We start from the raw sequence: 20216 nt of genomic DNA on the forward strand, positions 1-20216 counted from the left end.
TCTCAACTCAAAATCCTAATCCAAAACCAAAACTCAATCAAGGAAAACATCCTCTTAATCGAAACCCCAAATTCACAAACATCAGCAACAAAAAACATTTACTCCTCTTTGTAGCTTTGTGACAGTCCACCACTTACCACCCCCACAGCAAACCCACCACCGCCAATCAAAACATAACAAAAATTTATTTTAGTATTTAAATAATATGGAAGGTAGAATAGATAATCTGATATGAATGTTTTATAAAAGTAATCTCATAAAATAGAAAAAGTAGATAGCTAATGTAAAATAGACAAAAAACGAAGAAGAAAAACTGATGTGAATACTCTAAGGGTCCGTTTGGATTGACCTTATTTTTGCTGAAACTGAAAACTGAAACTGAAAACACTGTAACAAAATAATTTTTAAATGTGTGAATAGTATCGTGAGACTCTTTTTTAATGAAAAAGTTACTGAAAAGTAGAATTTGTAGGTCCATAAACAGTGCACGAATGCATTATTCACAGTTGACTTGGTTAAATAATGCGGCTGAAAGAAAAAAAAAATTTTGAAAAATGCAGCAAGGCATTCAGTCACTTTCAGCGCAATCCAAACGCCCTCTAAATAGACGCAAAACATCGGTTGAATTGTCACATGGAGTGAAAAAAATGGCCACACGGTCAGTGTTTTATTTCATCATTTATTATTATTATTATTATATTACTAGTTGGGTAGAAAGAGAAAAGGAGACAGACAGACAGACATACAACTAAACAAACACGTGTTTGCTTATCTTCACTTTTTTCATTTAGCTTTTCGCTTTAGATGAAAAAGTCATCATATACCGATTGAGAAATCGACTTAGGCAAAAACTTTACATTCTAGGCCAATGCCTTCATCGAGTTATAAATAAATTTTTCATCATACGATAACCACATTATAGCTAATTATTTTTGTCAACAAAAAGATATATTGTAGAATAAAAACATCTTATATAGAAGATAAGGGATTGTGCATGGCATCAAATTGCCACATCCCATGCACACTTATTTGAATGAAAATCACGAAATAATACTTTCACTGGCTAAGATATAAAGCAAACTCTAGTGTCAATACCTTTACACTAGTATTTGCTGAGTAAATCATCTGCATGCTCTTGTATAACCTTCCAAGCCCTAATCACATGTCTTTTCTCTGTCAGAGTTGCACCTATAGCACACCGTATAATGTATGCTCCATCAACCACAGAGGAAGACATGTACACGTTCCCTGACTCATTGATCGACTCTAGCAGCTTCTTGTTTAGCTCATTTACACGCTCCACATGATAAGCCACACTGATATCACTCGGCCAAGGCAAAACCCTAAAGCAAACCAAAGCAAAGTTTCTAGGGGCCATAACTTCAAACCTATTATCATTTCTTAGAAGTTCTTCAAAAAGCTTTGCCATTTTGACATGGCTTCTGAGGAAGTTCCTGAGGTTAGCCACGCCATAGCTTCTTAGCACAAGCCATAATTTCATGGCTCGGAATCTTCGGCTCAAGGTTATTTGCCAGTCTTTGTAGTCCACCACTTGTTTTGAATCTGTGGCCTTGTTTCTCAAAAACTCTGGATTAGTTGAGAGAGATTTTATCAAGGCACTTGGATCCTTCACCCAAAGGCAGCAACAATCTAGAGTTGTAAGGAACCATTTATGTGCATTCAAAGTAAACGAGTTTGCACCCTCAATCCCATCAATGAAATGACGAAACTCTGGGCAAATGCAAGCACTTCCAGCATATGCAGCATCAACATGAACCCATATGTTAAAATCTTTTGCTACTTCACACAATGGCCCTATTGGATCAATAGCATTTGTTGAAGTTGTCCCAACTGTGGCACATAGGAAGAATGGGACTAGCCCAGCTTCAACATCTGCACGAACTGCATCTCTTAAAGAGTTTGGGCATAACCCAAACGAATTTGACTTCGTAGTTTTGATGGCTCGGAAGTTCTTTGTGTGGATTCCAGCAATTTGGGCTGCCTTTTGTAGCGCACTATGTGTTTGGTCTGACCCATAGACCACCAACTTTTCCATCTTCTCACTCCCACATTGATTTAGCATTTGATCCCTCGCTGCAGCTATTGTACACAAAATGGCCTCACAAGTAGTCCCTTGTAATACACCTCCACCATTGCCTTTGAAAAGGAAAGACTTTGGTAGCATAAGCATTTCTCCAAGCCAATCCATGACAATACATTCTAGCTCAGTTGCAGCTGGTGATGACATCCAATTGAATCCGACTACATTAAAGCCAGTGCTTAGAATTTCACCAAGAAAACCTGCAGTGCTACCACTTGAAGGGAAGTAGGCAAAGTAATTAGGACTCTGCCAATGTGTGATCCCAGGTATAATATATTTTTGCACATCTTGGAGGATGGTTTCAATTGATTCAGGATAATAGGGGGCAGATTCTGGCAAGAGTTTTTTAAGGTAACCTGGCTCAACTTGGCTTAGGACTTTGTAACTCTCTATATTTTGGTAATAATCAGCAATGAAGTCTATCAACATGTGGCCTTGCCTCCTGAATTCCTCTGGGTCTAGAGGGTTAACCATCATGTGAGAATCATTTTCAAGTTCATGATCGAGCTTGAGGCTACCCATATTGATTGTTTTGAGTAGGTTTTTTGCCAAACTAAAAGTTGTTCTATGAAAAATAAAGGAGAAAAATCTATGCAGAATCTAAGTTTGCGCTGGTTGAGTGAGATATAATCAATGGCAAGAAGGGCTTATAAAGAAAAGAGAAAAGCAATTAATTTATTTGAAAAAAAGAAATGCTGAAGTTGCTATCATACATATTTATTGGAACATAACTAACAACATACATACACTTGAGAACTCAGCTCCGTAATTAAATTTTTTATTGCTTTCATTATTAGTCGTAACAAAAGTATTTGTATTGTTAGCAGGGCCCACCCTAAACATTTTGAGACTAAACATTTTGAGATCTTAAGCGAGAATTAAAATGAGGCATTTTTTATATTTTTGTATTAATTAAATTAATATTTATTCAATATTTTTATATTATAATATATTTCATTTAAAATATATTTTTCTTGTCTTTCAAGATACAAATTGATTAATTAAATTTTGATTTTAAGTTTTTCTAACATCTCATTTTCAATCGATAGTATAACTAATCTTCTTAATTTTTCTTGAGATATTATCGATCTTAGATATGCTTTTATTAATTTTAATTTTGAAAAACTTCTTTTTGCAAAAGTAATTATAACAGGTATTGTTAGTAAAATTTTATAAGTAATGCATATATTTGGACATGAATCTAACATTTTTATATAATTTAGTATGTCAATTGGATTATATCCTTATATATATATATATATATATATATATATACACACTGAAGAAGGTAGGAGTATAACCTTTTATTTATAAAATTTCTTTTAAAACTTTTAACTTTAAAAATAAATCTAAACCATCAATATCATAATAAACATCATGTTTGAGAAAAGATTCAAGTTTAAGACAGTGTTTTTGTAGACTCTCATTATCTAGCTAAGAGAGAGAGGCAGAGAGCAAGAGTGAGAGTGAGAGAAAAGGTACAAGTAAATTTTAGGGATTTGAAATTTTTGATTTGTCTAGAGGTTAATGATAATTTTTTTGGGATAATTGATTTTTTTTAGACTAAAAATTTTTTTGGGTACCGATGTTTACAAGAATATTCCAAATTTTTTGTTTTTTTGTCCTAAAGATGTATCATATTTTTTGGAGTTTTATCTGAAACTAAATTTTTTATTTTTATTTTTATTTTTTATACTATCCCTTCGTTTTCAAAATTTTGAGACCCCCTTCTACTTGGGGGCCTTAGCCAATGAACTAATTGACTTAGTCAGAGAGCCGGCCTTGATTGTTAGATTTATTGTTCGTTATCATTGATTAGTACAGTGCTTGACAGCGAGATCAGATGTGAGGTTCTTGAGTCGGTGAAGTGCCAGACATGAGACAGCTAAGAGCAAAAAAGTGAAAAGAGAATAGGGATTAGGGTTGTTAGATGTTCGTGAAATTGTTCGGTTACAAGTTTTTGCTATTTATGTGGGAATAGTGTGTATTTGTTGACATGATTTTAGAATTGCTGGTGTGGCATATAAGAGCATTTGCAGCAGTGGAGCTAAAAAGCTAAATTTGATGGCGGCGGCGGCGGCGGCGGCGATGGTGGCGGCGGCGGCGGCGGCGGCGGCGACGGCGGCGGCGATGGTGGTGGCGGCGGTGGCGGTGGCGGTTGAAGGTGGTTGTGGTTGTTGTTTATTGTATAAGATATATTATTTTATTGTAGTGGATATATTATTTTATTGTAATGGATATATTATTTTATTGTGATGTTTATATTATTTTATTGTGTTAAAAGCTAAAATAGATCCACTGCTGCAGCATGTATGTAGGTAAAATAGATAAAGTAACTTTTGGTGGAGCTAAAAAGCTAAATTTTTAGCTCCACTGCTGTGGATGCTCTAATTAGGTGTTGAGTAGGTATGAGTGATGTAATGTTACATAATACAAAGCGACGAACGTCAACTAAACATTTCTGTTGTTAAAAATATTAGCTTCTGTTTGGGAAGCAAAATACTAAAAGTATCGTATATAAAGGAAAAATTAGTTAAAATAGTACAGTAAAATTTTTAAATAGTACTAAAAAGTATAGTGAACCACATAAATAGTAGCAAAAATAAATTAAATAGTAAAATAGTATGACAAAAAATAAGCTATATAAACAGAGCTTTAGCGTGTAATCCCTTGCATATACACGGGTATATTTAAAAACTATCACAATTACATATATATGATTTAGAATCTAACTGGATCTAGACCCTTCAGTTTTTGCACTCAATAATTCACTTGCCACAAAAATAAAAAAATTAGATGAGATCCATGACACAAAATTGAACTCCAATTAAAATTCATTTAGAATTTAATTTAATTTACACTCTTTGATTTTTGACCTAATAATTCATTTGAAACAAAATTAAAAATTTGATAAAACACGTGGCGCAAATTAACTCCAATTTAGAATTTAATTAAATTTTCTCTCAGCTTTGACTATATATAAATATAAATATATATATATATATATATATATATGGTGGAGTTCAAGTTACACTTAGTATAACTATAAGTAATGTTACACCATTTGATATTTTTTAGTTGGATGCGAATATTGACAAATCCACCGTTAAATTACATTATCTTCGTATATTCCCCATGCTTGTAAAATTTTAAGGTGATCAAAGATTAATAGCTATGCCATTAATCAATTGTTAAAATTCAAGTTTTTTTAGTTTAAAATAATGTATAAAAGATGAGTTTAGGGATCAAATAGTAGATAACAACTGATTGATATGAAGATTGACATGCATGTTAAGAACATATAGAACATGTAATTCAACGGTTGGATTTTCAAAATATTAATTCAGTAACAAGTTATTTGGTGATATAGCATTTCTTAGAGTTAGATCAGGTATAACTTGATTACACCACATGACATCAAGGCCCATAACTCCACCAAATATTTCACCATAAGTATTTATCACCGTTTTGTGTGTGGTTTGTAGACAAAGTGATTAATATATAAGAGCAGGGAATAAGTTAGCTCATGCCCTCCCCAGAAGAGCAATTTTATTTGTTGATTTAGATGTTTGGGTAGAAGAACTATCCTCTGATTTGGAGATATATTGTATTCCAAACTGATGTTTTATAATTTATAAGACCTTACCTTTTTCTCAAAAAAAGAAAAAAAAAAAAAAAAGTGGTTATGCCGTCTATTAATAGTGAACGTGTATGCAAGGATATCATGTGTGTGGATATTCATACATCCCTTTCTTGAAAAATGAGTTTGTATCGAACCACATAACATAGCTTGCATCCACATATATCTTGAAAACTAAGTTCATCGATGTGGTGAACTTAGTTAATTTGCATCCGCATATATCCAGGGATATCCCCACCTTGAACTCATTATTTTTGAGATATTTGTAAGCCTTCGAATAATTTAAGGGTCATAACCTCCAATAGGGAAATCTTAGTTTTTATTTTTATTTTTTTGTGTGCCACCACTCTTTTATAAAGTTGAATTTGGTACCATGTCATACTCATACCATAATTGTAAGGGTCTATTATTTTATTGTTTTATATGGGTTCCATCTAATTGACTAGTATTTCAAGTGTCGGGAGATATTATTAATTATTGACCCATTATCATTTTATGTTTGGACCTCTTTACCCCATCCTTTTGTGTGCGTTTGTTTAAAAAAAAAAAAAAAATTTGGTAACCATCTATTTTTCTATATATTATTAATTGGAAGTCTACATTTTTCTACTCCACTCTTCCAATCATTTATTTCTCTATATATTCTCTTTGTCGGTTGACAATTACATTCTATATTTGTAACAATTAATATGGTAGATGAAAGTATATATTGTTAGGTTGGATGGTCACGAAATTGTTGACGTGATATTTCGAAGAGTAATATTGTGTATACAATGATACATCTTTAAAAAAAGGAATTCAATTATCTTTTAAATCATGAAAATTAGTTATAATTAATTATGTACTAAATTTTGCAGCAACTTTCCTTTCAATATTTAAAGACAAAAAATCCATTAGAAAATCATCTTTCATTTTCTTTCGAAAACTAATTCTAGCTATACCATTCATGATTGAAAATTCTTATTTTTTGTGATTATAGAGAAATTTGAAAGAGTAAATACAAGTATAACTATTCTATAAAGAAAATATCATGGACTAGAAAATTGAAAGTCTTTACTATATAAATAGTGTTAACCAATAAAAAATTTAGAAAAAAAAACAAAAACAAAATAATTCCCTCTTTGAGTGTTAGGGATACACCATTTTTTGGGACATTTTATTTTATTTTATTTTTTATCTATGTATATAATTGGGAGTATTTTATAAATTAAAGATTAACAACCATATTAACAAATTGAAAGTAATTTAATAAAAAAACAAAATAATGAGGATATAATCAAGGTTGTCAAAATCGGGATCCTACATAGGATCATGAGATGTAAGTAGGATCATAAATTGTAGGATCGAATCGTGAATCGTAAGATCCTACATTACTTGGAAAAAAAAATACACATTGATATGCTAAATAATTACATAAATTATACATTAATTAATATAATTACCATATATCACTACATCTATTTGTAAGCATCATTTAAAAATGCCAAAAACCTGAAAATGTGACACTTTATTGGAATATTTTTTATTTGGGCCGAACTGACACTCTATCTACATTTGAGTGGAAAAACTTGTTCTATTGGGATTTTACTTTTCATTTGGGTCCAACTGAATCTTTTGTCATGTTAAAGAAGATTACAAGAAACCAAATTTGTTTGGGATCGTCAGAATCATACAATCCTACTGAACTTGAATGATCGCAAAGATCTTTGAAATCTAGATCATTTTGGGCAGATAAAATTATAAAATCGTAAGATCTAGATCGAGATTTTGACAACCATGGATATAATACTAAATTGAGCATTTCAATTCTTACATTTAGCCTATAACTAAGGGGATACAATAGTTAATAATTAGAGATTGACAAATAGAACTTCAAAGTGATATGTTAACATGGCAAATTATGCAACATCTACCTCATGCAATTGGGGCCTTAGCTACCATTACCATTTAAGCTACCATTACCATTTAACATCTACCTCAAACAATTGGGGCCTTAAGCTAGCATTGGGACTTTTACTAGGGCTCATTTAAGTCCAATTGGCAATAATTTAAGTGGCCCACAATTATAAAAATATTTGTACTATTTTTATTCATTAATGGTCATGTACCTAGAAAGAAAATTTTAGGGTTCCTGCAAAAGTGACATGTATGGAATACAATAAAAAAAATAATAATAATAATTAAAAAAAAAAAAAAAAAAAAAAAAAAAAAACACCCCCAAAGAAGGTAAAAGTAACATTATTTAGGGTGCCTGCAACACTCGACAACAATATTCTCATAGGAAAAATCTTTCGGTATGCAGCATAGCTGATCATACCATTTTTGCTGTAAACTCCCATGATCTCCTGCATGACAGAATGCATATATTACTTACACATACATATAAGGTATTGATAAATAACTTTCTTGAGCAGTTGCTGGTGAAACAAGTTGTTTTTAAAAGATTCTTACGCTGTGTGGTATAAAATACATGAGCGAAGAAGCCTAGATTTACAATATTTATCTTTTCTAGTCTACAAGAAACCAGATATCTAAAGAAATTAATGGTCTAGAGAACCCACAACCTCCATATCATCCATTTAACCACCTCTAGTAAAAATATCAAGAACACGTCAATACCAAAACTTTGTGGTTGGCTATCCCTAGTTGTAATGTTGTGATTTACAACTATGTTTACATTGGTTTTAATTTCGTGTCAAATTTAATTGTATTTTGTTCAACCATTTCCCTATATTTTTGTGGGATTTAATGTAAGGGTTGAGTGTGAGAGTTTGGTAAAGAATTGTACATACAGTGAAGTTCACAACTTGCTTGCGACTAACTCACGAGTGGCAATTCGAGAAAGGTTACATGAGAAGTACATGATGGAGCTAAATAGTCTTTTGTTAGGCTCGACTTGGCTAACTTGAGCCATTAGTTTAAAAGTGGGGTTTAAAAAATCTATATTCTTTTTCGAAACTTATACCGTCGAAAAAGAAATTTTGAAGGCCTTCGTGGCCCTTAAAACAAGTACTCTAGTCTTATTTTAGGGGTCAAGAGGCCTTTAAATAACCTTATTTACCAAGGGTTAAAAGATTTACATGTACAACTCTTGATAAATAAGATTATTTAAGGGTCTTTTGACTCTCAAAATAAGATTTTCTAAAAAAAAAAAAAAAAAAAAAAACCCACAATCATGCACAAAAACCACATACTACAACCAAATACATCAAAAGTCGAATGTATACAACCAAATACATCAAGTCCAATGTACTAGTTGTCTAACCAGTATATTTCCTGTATACTTGGGTGGCTCATTTTTTCGGATTTATATAATCTTATTACTTAACAAAAAAATAATAATTCTCCTTTGCACATGCATAGATCTTATTCCTAGGGCATCACAAAAAATGCTAGTTCATATAGAGCCATCAAACTGGCCGAACAAGCAACTAAAGCTCTATGCATTATATGGATAGATATCAATCAACCCAGATCATTATAAGACAAAAATTAACATCTGAAAATAAGGATATTGTAAATGTACTGAAAGAGCATGACCTTGGAACTGAATTCTTCTGTCGAAAGCCAAGAACCCATTTTCAACAAGGCAGCCAAAGCAGGGGCAGCAGCTGAACCAAATTCAAGTGCAGAAGCTAATAATGGAACTAACTGTAGAAACAAGAAAACAAAAACATAAGCTGGCATTCAAAGACATTTCAAGTAGATATATAACATTAGAATTTCCATGTCACACCTTTTTCAGGACAATTGGATGAGGAAGCTGCTCTACTAAATTTGGAAGCTTGCAGAAGAAGGTATCCTTTTCAACAGTGTCTTAAATTAGAATCTCCATAAAATGCATTGTGTCCACCAGTTTATTTTGGAAATATTCTGCCTATCCATTGGTTAAAGTACTTTATAATAAGAGGAAAAAGAATGGCAGAGAAACGAAAATCCAAGAAGCAACATTATGCCAAAAACAGAAAAGCAGAGCTGAGTATAAGAATTCATAGCGAATTTCATCAAAATAGGTACACAACTTGACATAGCCACCACTCACAAGGCACATCATGTAGCAGGTTACCAAGACTAGAGTTTCTCCAAAATTATTAAATACAATCAAGTGTAGGAACTCACCTCTATTTTCATAAGCTTTGAAGTATTCAACCTATGAGAAAGCCGCTGATAATCTGGAAGCAAAGACTGTGAGGCAAGAAAACAGATGCAAATGAAAATTGAATCTAACATCCCCAACTTTAGGTGATCCCAATGGAACCATTCTGAAGTACTCAATACAAAGTTGGAATTTGGAGTAGATAAGTAATCAGAATGCTAACATCATGCCTCAAATTAGCTAGGTTCTACACTACCTGATACCTGGATAATTTATATTTATATAGCATCAGGTCTGAACCATTACCAGCATGAAGCACCCAGTAACATCGACTAAACTCATTTTCCCCACATTTAGAATTAAAAAAATATAAGATTGTGCAGATTAAATTTATAATTGAAAATTTTCCCCACATCGATTAAACTTAGCATGCTAATTGAAAATTTGAATGTAGCAAATATTCTAAATTATGAATTAAATTTATAATTTTTATATTTTATATAACTTGTTCCTCAAACAGAGAAAAGGGCAACAAAAATATTGTATCCTATTTTTTCTTTTTCCAAGAGAGAAAATGATGTTTGATGGCAAGATATGCTCCAAAAAGCACTGGCTGCCAAAAAAATGTATTTGCAAATTTCCTTGCTTTCTGTTTGAAATTCATTTGACAACATCAAAAATGCAATATTTTCACAGAGAGCAAAACATTTGATCACTGCACAAAAGATAACACTTGTAACAATTCCAGGCAGGAAATTAAAACAAAAAACAAAAAGACAGCTAATCACAGCTTTTCTATGACATATCATGCAATTTCTCCTTCAGCATTGCTTAGAGAGAGATATAGTAATTTCTAACTAGACTTGAGGAATAATAACATAATGCAATTTCCAGCACCTCTGCATAACATTTTATATCAAACAAAACATATTGACTCAAACTTCTAAATTGAATCTTCTTCTTTATTTTTTGTTTTCCAAATCAATCAGTAATACATTGAAATACAATTTGACTTTGATAAGTGAGACACAACAGTTGTTTGAGGATGTCTAACTGGTGAGTGGTAACACCCAAAAAAAGAGTTCCAATCTGTTTCATTTCTCATCTTTACATTTTCTTAACATTACAATTTTATAGTTTTTACTTATCATATTTTTCTAATAGCAAGAAGTTCTTCTAGAAGGAGGAGAAACCTCATCACATACACAGGGTGTACATAAAAAGTTTCTCCTAAAGATTACATGAGGAGAGTTAAAATTTTACTGTCTTATATCCCAATAAATAAGAAGAAAGCAACAAAAAGAAGCCTTACATGCCATGCCTTTTACTTCCAGACCTTTTTTTTTTTTTTATAAGTACACATCAATGAACTATTTGTTTCTTTTAACGTCAATACAACCGAGTAGACATATACATAGAATCAAATTCCCACAAAACTTTCTTCCTTTAAGTCTATTCCTTTTCAAGTTAAAAACATAGGTAACATAAGCAATTTACATCATAATCAAATATGCATACTATACGGCCAATTACTCACCTAGGTTTGAACCTTTTTTATCTCCTTTGATTGGCAAAACTAGGTTTGAAATCTCATAATACAAGGGGGGTTATCTCATAATACAAAGGGGGTATACATGAAACCTCTAGACCACCACCAAGACCTGCACCACCAACTGCTCAGCACAAATAAGAATAACAAGTTCACATTTGCAATCACACTAAACAGAAGACCATCACAAAGGAACTTTAAAAGAACACAATCTAGGGAAAATTGGATGTTACATTAAACTCATTAGTCAGGAAAGAAAAGAAACTGCACTCCTATGAACGCAAGAAACAGCAAGTGGGGTTATCCAACTTCAAAGATGGATCCTATGTGTGGTATGCCCAAAATAAACATTACTAAGCACCCAGTGATACATACCTTGGTCCTTCCATAAGGATTCATAGCTTTCAATTCGAAATCCTCAACACAGGGCATTTTTTCAGGTTGACCATAAACTGTTGCAGAAGATGAGAAAACCATCTATTTGGCCACAGGATAACATTACTTGTGTCAGTAGTGGGCAGAGCATGCCAACATGTGATGTAATCAATAAAAAAAATGGTTCACATTCTAAGACTAAAAAATTCTCTGTTAAAGATTCAACTGGAACTTGAATGCTATAACTACTTTTGACAAACAAATAATTAGACATTTTTTATGATTCGATAGTTACAATGGTGGGTCATTTACAAGGCCCGTGGCGACAAAAGAATTAGTCATCGAACATAAAAACTTCAATTTAGCAGTAAGACATCAAAAACAACAATATTGATTCCACAAATATACAGCTACATATACAAATCATAGTTTATGCAATTATGATTTGAAAAGAAATATATTGGAATCAAAGATTTTGCAAAATCAAATATGACTAAAATGAACGTTTAATGCATAACTCAACAGCTAAAAATTCTTTAAGACATAGATTATTGTTGATTCATTTCCAAACCATTTGTTACAAGCGCAAGATTCAAAAACAAAATCAAATGAGTTCAAGAAATTAAATCGTGGACACACCTTTTTGCAATCATATTTTGCCATAACCTCATAAAGATTAATAGTGCCAATCAAATTGTTATCAAAATAACGGCTAAGGCTTGCAACACTCTCCCCAACAGCTTTTAGGCCAGCAAAATGGATCAAAGCATCAAATCTGTCTCAAACAAAGCCAATGGCACAAAATTAAGCCAATTCTGAAAAAGTCTATAATTCTGTTTGTTTCTGCAGAAAATAGTTTAGAGTAAAATTGAATGAAATCAGTGGAAAATCATAGCACTGCTAATGTAATTGAAATTAAACATACTGTGTTTGAGAAAAGAGCTTCTCCAAGTCCTTATTCCTAAGATCACCCTGCAATCAAACCAACACGTAATATAACCAAAAGCCAAAAACCTCAAAACGCCACCATTTGGTTGCCAAGAAACTGTAAAATTTAAAAAAATAAATAAATAAATACAAATCTCCCGAAAATTAAAACCAGCATTGCTCAGGATATTCAAGAATCTCTAATTTCTAACCTTCTTTTCCCTCATTTTCTCGGTAACCAAACAAAACAGAAATTTACACACACACAAAATTGAATACCAGGTGGAATTCAAGATTCTGAGAACGCTTAGGGCCGAACAAATCACGAACCCTATCAACAGCTTCGGAGACGGAATTATCAAGATTGTCGATGATCGAAACCCTAAAGCCTTCATTGAGAAGCTGAACCACAGTGTGAGAGCCAATGAAACCGGCTCCTTCGGTAACCAGAATCGTCGGAGATAGGACCGCCGACCACCGCGCCTCAACCTATCGTCGAAGATGAGATGAGCTCCGAGAGACAGAGAATTTTCTAAGAGTCTCATTTAGTTTGGGGGATGGTTGAACAGAATGAAAATGGGTTTTCTAAGAGAGTAAGCAAAGACTTTATTCGAAAATTGGTTTTTTTGAATTCTGAGTTCATGAGAGAGAGACTTTATTCCGAGGGTTGTGTTAAAATTCCGTTGAAGAACGTAAAAAATTGGAGAAAAGAATTACGCGGGATTTTAGTGTTTTTTTTTTTTTTTTTTTTTTTTTTGATGGGAGGATACTGAAGTTTTAAAGCCATAAAAACGAACTGTTGGTCTGTTCCTGTCTTTCCTCAGAACAGAATACAATTGCACATTCAAGAAATATTTTGCTTTGATGAGAAAGAAAAATAGAGAAACAATGCCTAGGTTTACCTCTAGTGGAAAATCTCCATTCTCCATTTGAGAATATATTAATATCCTTGCTGCATTTCAGAAGAGAGAAAAATCAATTATTAATATTGAGACTAGAAACATTATACAGGAGGTGATAGAAATTTCTGTTGCGAAGAAAAAGGTATACAACCAGCTTGATTTTTTTTTTTTTTTTTTTGCCTGTCCTTATTTTCTGGTTTTTATTACGTTTATTTAAAAATGAAACTGGGAATGCGATCAACCAAATTAAAACTGATGGTTACTTTAATTATCAAATCATGAGAAATATGGTGATGAATGTGATTTTCATTCAAGACACACGATTGGTAAAATTAACACAAATATCACCTCTGTGAATCAAAGTATTAATTATATAATGTATGGATTTTTAAACATTTCTGTTCAAAAATCCCATTAGTTTTCACAAAAGAGAATTTCTACTCCCTCTCGTATGGGAGGAAGAAATGAAATGGAATGGAAATGAATGAAAAAAATAATTTTAGAATATTCTTTCTTTCTCTTGTTTGGGAGTTTTAATAGAGGGAATGGAAAGCATATTCCCTTGTTTAGGAATTTAAGTGGGAGGGAATGGAATGGATAGGAGGGAACACTCATTTCTCTATATTCTCTTAAAATCTCAAATTTTCATTCCTCCAGAAATTGGGAGGGAATAGAATTAGATTTAATAATTTTTTTTTTACTAAGACTCCCAAAATACCCCTATTTTAAAATAAGGGTCTAATAGTAATGTTGTCATAAAATGATTCCACTCCATTCTCTCCATGTTGCTTTCAAATAAGATTACTTACATTCCATTCATTTCCATTCCTTTAGTTTAAAACATCCAATCAAGATTACTTAATTCTATTCCATTCTTTTTCATTCATTTCCCTTTAATTAAATACATTCCTTTCTATTCTATTCATTTCCATTCCCTTATAATCATTCCATTCCATTTTATTCCCTTATGAACTCCCAACTGGAGAATACGGATTATCAGAACCTATTTTCTCTGCGGCTAAATGTCATCGAGTGCAGGTTATGTATTGAACTAATATTTCATTACCAATATGATGTTGAAACTTTTCCTTCATGAGTCTTAAGTAGGTATTCATGATAATTCTCTAGTTTTAATAACCTTACAAAATAATTTTTATACCTTTAATAAATAAATAAATAAATAAATAAAATTTAAATTAATGTGTTGTTGACCACCTAGACAAAAAAAAAAAAAAAAAAAAAAAAAAAAAAAAAAAAAAAAAAAAACACTATACCACTCTAAAAATAAACTTGAACATTTTAAATAAAAATTTAAGGCTATTAAAAATAAAATTTGAACTCTCCAAAATTGTGGTGATGTGATATTTTGAAGAGTAATATTGTGCATACATACAACAAATTTGACAGAACTTTCATACTAGTTGAATTGGCAAATATTCACTAATTGATAAGATAGAAATCTACATTTTTCTACTCCACTCTCCAATTATCTATTTCTCTATTTATTTTCTTTATCGTTAGACGTTAGGTTTTTTATTTGTAACAATTAATATGGCAGATAACAGTATATTGTTGGGTTGGATGGTCACGAAATTGTTGATGTGATATTTTGAAGAGTAATATTGCTTATACATACCACAAATTTGACAAAATTTTCATACCAGTTGAATTGGAAAATATTCAATGATTTTCATTTAGATCCAACAAGGGCCAATATATATGTTTTAACCCTTCTAAAAATTCATCACTTTTTTACCAATTAATAATGTTTCTATAACGATACATTTTTACTTAATCAAATGTAATCTTTAAAAAGTAGAATTCAATAATCTTTTAAATCATGAAAATCACTTACAACTAATTATGTACTAAATTTTGCAGCAACTTTCCTTTCAATACAAGTATAACTATTCTATAAAGAAAATAACGTGGAGTAGAAAATTGAAAGTCACATTTCTTATCATTATATATTAATTACTAAAAATTTAAATAATGTTACCCAATAAAAAATTTAGAAAATCAAAACAGAATAGCTCCCTCTTTGAGTGCAAGGAATACATGATTCTTTAGGACATTTTTTTTTAATCTATGTATATATATAATTGGAATATGAATATTTGGTGTCTAATTATTTATACATTAAAAATAACCACATTAACGATTTGAAAGTCATTTTACAAAAAAACAAAATAATGAGAATATAATACTAAATTGAGCAATTCAGTTCTTACATTTAGTCTTTAACTAAGGGGATACTATAGGTAATAATTAAGATTGACAAATAGATCCTCTAAGCCTGGAGCACATGTGAGGAGACTAGTATAATTTATCATAGTGATATGTTAATTCAGGTTGAAACCACACAACATTTTTTTTTTTTTTACAACTTGCTAAGATGGGAAATTATGGTTGAATTGTCATGACTTTAACATGATTTCACCATTGGAACTCAAGAGTAGTGAAAAAAAAGTTGTAAATTTTTTTTTTTTTTTTTGTCCCTACGCTTATAATTATATGGTTGCACGTCTCAATACAATTTGAAACTTAAAGGCAATAATTTTAATTGAGAATATTTTTGAATATTTTAATATTAATTAAAATACGTAAATTAAATTCATATATTACAATTTAAAAAAATATATATTTAGTTTATATATTATAATTTTTTTTTTTCATTTCTACTTGCTTTTTTATGCAAAACACTAATAAGCTTTGTTGACATCTTCTTTACAATAACTAGAAAATAAGAAAACTACCATAGTCTTCCTAGCTAGATAATTTAGTTTGCTAGCTGAAGTATTTTCCTCTATTTATAAAACATCTTAAAATTTCTAGTTTTGAAAATTAATATTAACCATCAAAAGGCCTAAATTTTTTGTTATATTCGTTATAAATGTTGAGCTTCAAATAATTCATTTCTGCTTCTTCCTTTTAAAAAAGAAAAAGAAAGTAGTGATTTACAAGTGCCAAGTTATTACAATGACATATGTCTATTTATCTGAATTCTTCAAATATTGAGTGCTTACAATTAATGAATTCCCATATCTCCATCTCACTATAACTATTTGGTTGCTTCTGGGAAAATAATGGAGGTAGCTAGACTTTCAAGTCATCCGAGATGTTAACTCGTGCCACTATCAACTGTTATGTTATGAAGAGAATCAAACAAATTTCTAGCTTAAGAAATCAGTGAGCATGGATTCAACATTATCAAAACAGTTGATCCTAGGTTCAACTTTCAAGTACTCAAAAAGTATTGAGTCATTTCTGCAAATTTGATTTGCAAAATTACTCAAGTAGCTTCAATACTCAAATCCTTTTTATCACCACACCAACAGACTCCCGGTTTAACTCCAAAGTCCAAACCAATTTTACACAGCCTACAATTAAACTAGTAAATGGGCCGTAATCCATGGAAATCAAACCCAAAAACCCCAAAACCGATTAAAAGCCCTAGTAAGCTTCCGAAAGCTCAATTAAAATTACACCCATTGCCAGTTAGATTACTAGTGCAGAGGAACAGATACACCCATTGCCAGTTAGATTACAAGTGGAATTCGATGGTTTTTTTTTTTTTTTTTTAAAAGTAAAATATTTGTTGCACACCATGTAAAACAGTTTGTGTGTAATAAACACAACTTTAACATCATGAAGAGAATATGATCTCTCTCAAGCCGGCCACAAATATTTAGTTGAGGGTTTGAATGTTATATAATTTGACTGGACAATCTTCTAGTCTTTAAATTATTTCTCAAAACTATCAACCGGCGTAAATATAGATTGAAAATGAAATTGCCAACTATTTAAATATGCCATTTGTTAGCACTTTAAAGCAAATAATTTTACCAATTATCATAACACGTGCGACAATAAAAATTTTAGGGTAAACAAGTCTAAAGTGACTATGTTGAACTGAAATTAAGGTACATATCAAATTATTATCAATCTTCAACAAGTCTTTTTTTGAAGCACACGCCTGCTCTAACACAAATACCAAACACAAAGTGCACAAAAAGCACAGAGTTCACAAAGTTTACATATCTCCCAAAGAAAAGTATTCTAAAGTCGGATAGCAACACCTGTTAAAACACAAAGGTTAACGACAGATATTACTTATTAGTACCCAAGATGGCGATATAAAAATGGACAGAAATTAAAGAAAACAAAAAGGATATGAAGAAAATAATTTGTTTGTTTGTTGAAGGATAATACTTTTGTGAGATATATGTTGGAATGAATTGAAAGATAATTATAGTTTACTTATTTTGAACTAATAAAACGGAGAACATGATAAATCTAGTACTCGTTCATGAATTATTGTGTGCTTGGTAATTGCCTAATTGGTGGCTCACTAATCGGTACAGTGAAGGTTACTATTGTACTCTCAACAATATTCATGGCTGTAAAATAAAATAATCAACTAAATGGAAAAGAATGACAATATTTGTTCACCAGCATGATCTTTTATGAAAAGTAAAATCAAATTAGTATCCTGTGTTCAAAATATAATAATCAAGGACTAGATTCTAGAACAGTGGAGATATATATAAGAGCTAGACAGTTGTTGACAGCCTGAAACACAAGTTTATAGATGTATTCAATGAATTTTTTTAAAAAAATTAATTAATTAATAATAGTAGTAGTAATAGTAATAGTAATAGTAATAATAAATTAATAATTAGAAAAATTGATTGTACTTTCCAAACAACGAAAGGCAAAGCATAGACAAACAAATAACGTAGAAGTGATAGATTTATTTGCATAATTGCATAGAAGAGAAAAGTTTAGGGAACAGAGAATTATTACCGATTAGCTTTTGAAGCTGCCTTTGCAATCTGGTCATATTCACTGATATCGCCACATATAACCAGTCTTTAAAATCGTTCAAACACTTGAAAAAGGCTAATTGCAATGACCTTTTCAGTACCAGTGTGCCAAAAACTCCCCAGAAACCAGCAAAAAAGCCAAGAGCCACACTAACATAGAACCCCAGGGTTATAAACCCATCTTCATCATCTTGCTTGCCATCATGCTCATTCCTCTTGTTTGAGTTTTGAGTAGTTTCTTCTCCTGAACAGTTCTTTGGAAGTGGAGCTCCACAGAGACCTGGGTTTCCCTCATATGCAGTGGCAGTAAAGGTATTGAGTTGAGGGCCCGTTGGAATTTGGCCTGACAAGTTATTGTTTGACAAATCCAAGAAACTTAGACCAAGAATTCGAGAAAGGCTGGAAGGAATTCCACCCAAAAGCTGGTTTTTCGACAGATCCATGACCTCTAACGAAAGTAAAGCACCAATATTTGAACTGATTTGTCCAGACAAAAGGTTCTTAGAGAGATTCAAAGATATCAATCCAGCAAGTTCCATAATTTCTACAGGAATTGTCCCAGTTAATTTGTTGCTCGAGAGATCAATGCTTTTTACTAGTCCAAGAATACCTTTGTACTCATACTCTCTTCCTTTCCACATCCAAAACACATGATCATCATATGCACGGTCCTTGGAAGTCCTGCTAAAGTCTTCTTCATACAAATGGGTGATGGTGGCATTTGAACTCAATTTTTGAGTCAAAAGGGTAAGATTATTGAGGCATTTTGGTATACTCCCTGAGATTTGGTTTAAAGCGAGGTCTAAAAGTTGAAGATGAGCTAGATGGCATAGATGTGAAGGCATGCTTCCATATAAGTGATTGGATCGAAGGTTGAGCACAACTAAATTTGGATTGCTGGTCCCTAACCACATTGGTAATTGTCCTGACAGGTTATTGTGTCCAAGATTAATAAATGTCAACTCCGTGCAATTTTTCAAGGATGAAGGAAGTTCCCCAATGAAACTATTGTTGCCTAAATCCAATGTTTCAATCCCAAGAAGGGAGCCCATTGTACTTGGGATTTTCCCATGAAAATGATTGTTTGCCAAATTAAGAATTTTCAATTCTTCAAGATGCATCCAACAATCAGGAAGTTCTCCTGATAATTGGTTATTGGAGAGATCTAGACAACTTAAATTTCTAATACTAATTGCACATAGGGATTGGATTGGCCCAGAAAACATATTATTGGAAAGATCCAAATGTATTGCTTTAAACATAAATCTTGGTATTTTTCCTTCCAATTTATTTGAACCCAAGTCTATCGCAGGGGGAAAGTAGAACTCCAATGACAAATTTGCTATTTGGCCAGTGATTTGATTGTAAGACAAATCCATATATTCTAGTTGAGGACTAAAGACCCAATAGAAATTGGAAATTGTATCAGAAATTCCAGAATTAGAAATATCAAGCCAATATAAATTTTTTTGAGTTTGAAGCCATTTTGGGAATCGAGAGCCTAGATGACAAGATGTTAAATATATCTTATCTAATTGGAAAGGGGGAACCCAATCAGAGCTGAGGTTGAAAACCAATGAGGTATTAGATAAGTACAACTTCTTCAATTTTGTGAGTTTTGAGAAGTGGTGTTCAGAAATAACACCTCTTAGTGAATTATCACCAAGATACAAACTCTCTAGGTTAGATAGTTTTCCAAAACTTTCAGGTATTGTCCCATTTAAACGATTGTTAGAAAGTCGTAATTCTCTCAGCAAGGGAAATATTGTGAGATCAGGTAATGATCCCACGATATGATTC

The 20216-nt window shown here is 31.9% G+C and overlaps 3 protein-coding genes across 3 annotated transcripts; all 3 read right to left on the bottom strand.

The window, feature by feature from the left end:
* Positions 1-951: 951 nt before the first annotated feature.
* LOC115989354 (tyrosine/DOPA decarboxylase 2-like) lies at positions 952-2728 on the bottom strand. Its single transcript, XM_031113026.1, has one exon. The coding sequence runs from the start codon at positions 2621-2623 to the stop codon at positions 1103-1105; it is 1521 nt and encodes a 506-aa protein (XP_030968886.1). The 5' UTR covers positions 2624-2728; the 3' UTR covers positions 952-1102.
* A 5188-nt stretch (positions 2729-7916) lies between these two features.
* Positions 7917-13617, bottom strand: LOC115991400 (bifunctional UDP-glucose 4-epimerase and UDP-xylose 4-epimerase 1-like). Its single transcript, XM_031115096.1, has 8 exons — positions 13591-13617; positions 12968-13177; positions 12687-12733; positions 12401-12536; positions 11762-11863; positions 9478-9926; positions 9282-9392; positions 7917-8086 (listed from the first exon to the last, which is right to left on the bottom strand). Exons 1-6 carry the CDS (start codon positions 13615-13617, stop codon positions 9843-9845), a joined length of 606 nt encoding a protein of 201 aa, XP_030970956.1. The 3' UTR covers positions 7917-8086; positions 9282-9392; positions 9478-9842.
* A 3891-nt stretch (positions 13618-17508) lies between these two features.
* Positions 17509-19998, bottom strand: LOC115992626 (receptor-like protein EIX2). The gene is made up of 2 exons (XM_031116853.1): positions 18397-19998; positions 17509-17669 (listed from the first exon to the last, which is right to left on the bottom strand). The coding sequence occupies exons 1-2, from the start codon at positions 19793-19795 to the stop codon at positions 17650-17652; spliced, it is 1419 nt and encodes a 472-aa protein (XP_030972713.1). The 5' UTR covers positions 19796-19998; the 3' UTR covers positions 17509-17649.
* Between the last annotated feature and the right edge of the window lie 218 nt (positions 19999-20216).

Source organism: Quercus lobata, chromosome 5 (genome assembly GCF_001633185.2).
Source record: "Quercus lobata isolate SW786 chromosome 5, ValleyOak3.0 Primary Assembly, whole genome shotgun sequence".
Lineage (NCBI taxonomy): Eukaryota > Viridiplantae > Streptophyta > Magnoliopsida > Fagales > Fagaceae > Quercus > Quercus lobata.

What these genes read in the sequence shown, in the direction of transcription:
- LOC115991400 (XM_031115096.1), bottom strand. Translation starts at nt 13,617, where the DNA reads ATGGAGAATGGAGATTTTCCACTAGAG. An exon ending in ATGGAGATTTTCCACTAGAG is followed by an intron (nt 13,178 to 13,590) that starts GTAAACCTAGGC and finishes CTTCGACGATAG; the next exon opens with GTTGAGGCGCGGTGGTCGGC. An exon ending in ATCCTTATGGAAGGACCAAG is followed by an intron (nt 9,927 to 11,761) that starts GTATGTATCACT and finishes CTTGCCTCACAG; the next exon opens with TCTTTGCTTCCAGATTATCA.
- LOC115989354 (XM_031113026.1), bottom strand. Translation starts at nt 2,623, where the DNA reads ATGGGTAGCCTCAAGCTCGATCATGAACTTGAAAATGATTCTCACATG.
- LOC115992626 (XM_031116853.1), bottom strand. Translation starts at nt 19,795, where the DNA reads ATGGATTTGTCTTACAATCAAATCACTGGCCAAATAGCAAATTTGTCA. An exon ending in GCAGCTTCAAAAGCTAATCG is followed by an intron (nt 17,670 to 18,396) that starts GTAATAATTCTC and finishes GTGTTTTAACAG; the next exon opens with GTGTTGCTATCCGACTTTAG.